General features: G+C 47.7%; 1 protein-coding gene across 1 annotated transcript in view; it reads left to right on the top strand.

The window, feature by feature from the left end:
• The window catches only part of ETH_00034060 (uncharacterized protein), a gene marked incomplete at both ends in the record, with an annotated part of 4,404 nt that overhangs the window by 904 nt on the left and 2,817 nt on the right, over positions 1-683 (top strand). Inside the window, 2 exons of the mRNA XM_013373965.1 lie at positions 350-404; positions 545-681. Coding sequence (XP_013229419.1) covers positions 350-404; positions 545-681 — 192 coding nt within the window. The remainder of the gene's footprint in view (positions 1-349; positions 405-544; positions 682-683) is intronic.

Raw genomic sequence — 683 nt, forward strand, 5'->3', positions numbered from 1 at the left:
AGACCCCTTCAATCCCTAAACCCTAAACCCTTGAAACCCTAAACACTTGTAAACCCCAAACCCTTGTAAACCCTTAACCTGTTCCTTCTTAAGGGGTTTAACTCCCTTGCTCCCCGTAAACCCTAAACCCTCAGCAGCAAAAATTTCTCTCGGGCACTTCGAAATGAAGCAAAATAAACTGTCTAGGTTTTGCCCAAGAGGGCTTAGGGTTTAGGGTTTGGCACTCAAACCTAGCAGCCTAGGCCATCAAACTGAGGGTTTAGGGTTTGGGGCTTGACGCGCAATGTTTAGCGCCTAGGGTTAAAAGTGCAAAGTTTAGGGTTTAGGGTTTAGGGTTTAGGGTTTACAGGGTCGGGATTCATGCGAAGACTTCAAGACCTACGACCTCAAATGCAGCGTTTAGGGTTTAGGGTTTAGGGTTTAGGGTCTAGGGTTTGCGAGTAGAAATTAATGCGCTCAGCAAAGTCCCACATATGGTGAAAGGCGTAGCTTTCAGCGTTTAGGGTTTAGGGTTTAGGGTTTAGGGTTTAGGGTTTGTGTGCAGCTGAAAACCCTGAAAAGGCATTTAAAGGAAAAAGAAAGATGGGGGTCTAAAGCAGCAGAGGCGCTGCAGAAGCAGCTGCGAGAGCAGCAGCAGCAAGAAGCAGCAGACAGCAAGTTGCTGCAGCAGCAGCTGCAGCAGA

The sequence above is a fragment of the Eimeria tenella genome, genomic scaffold (assembly GCF_000499545.2).
Source record: "Eimeria tenella Houghton genomic scaffold, Eth_scaff1851, whole genome shotgun sequence".
NCBI classification, from domain to species: domain Eukaryota; phylum Apicomplexa; class Conoidasida; order Eucoccidiorida; family Eimeriidae; genus Eimeria; species Eimeria tenella.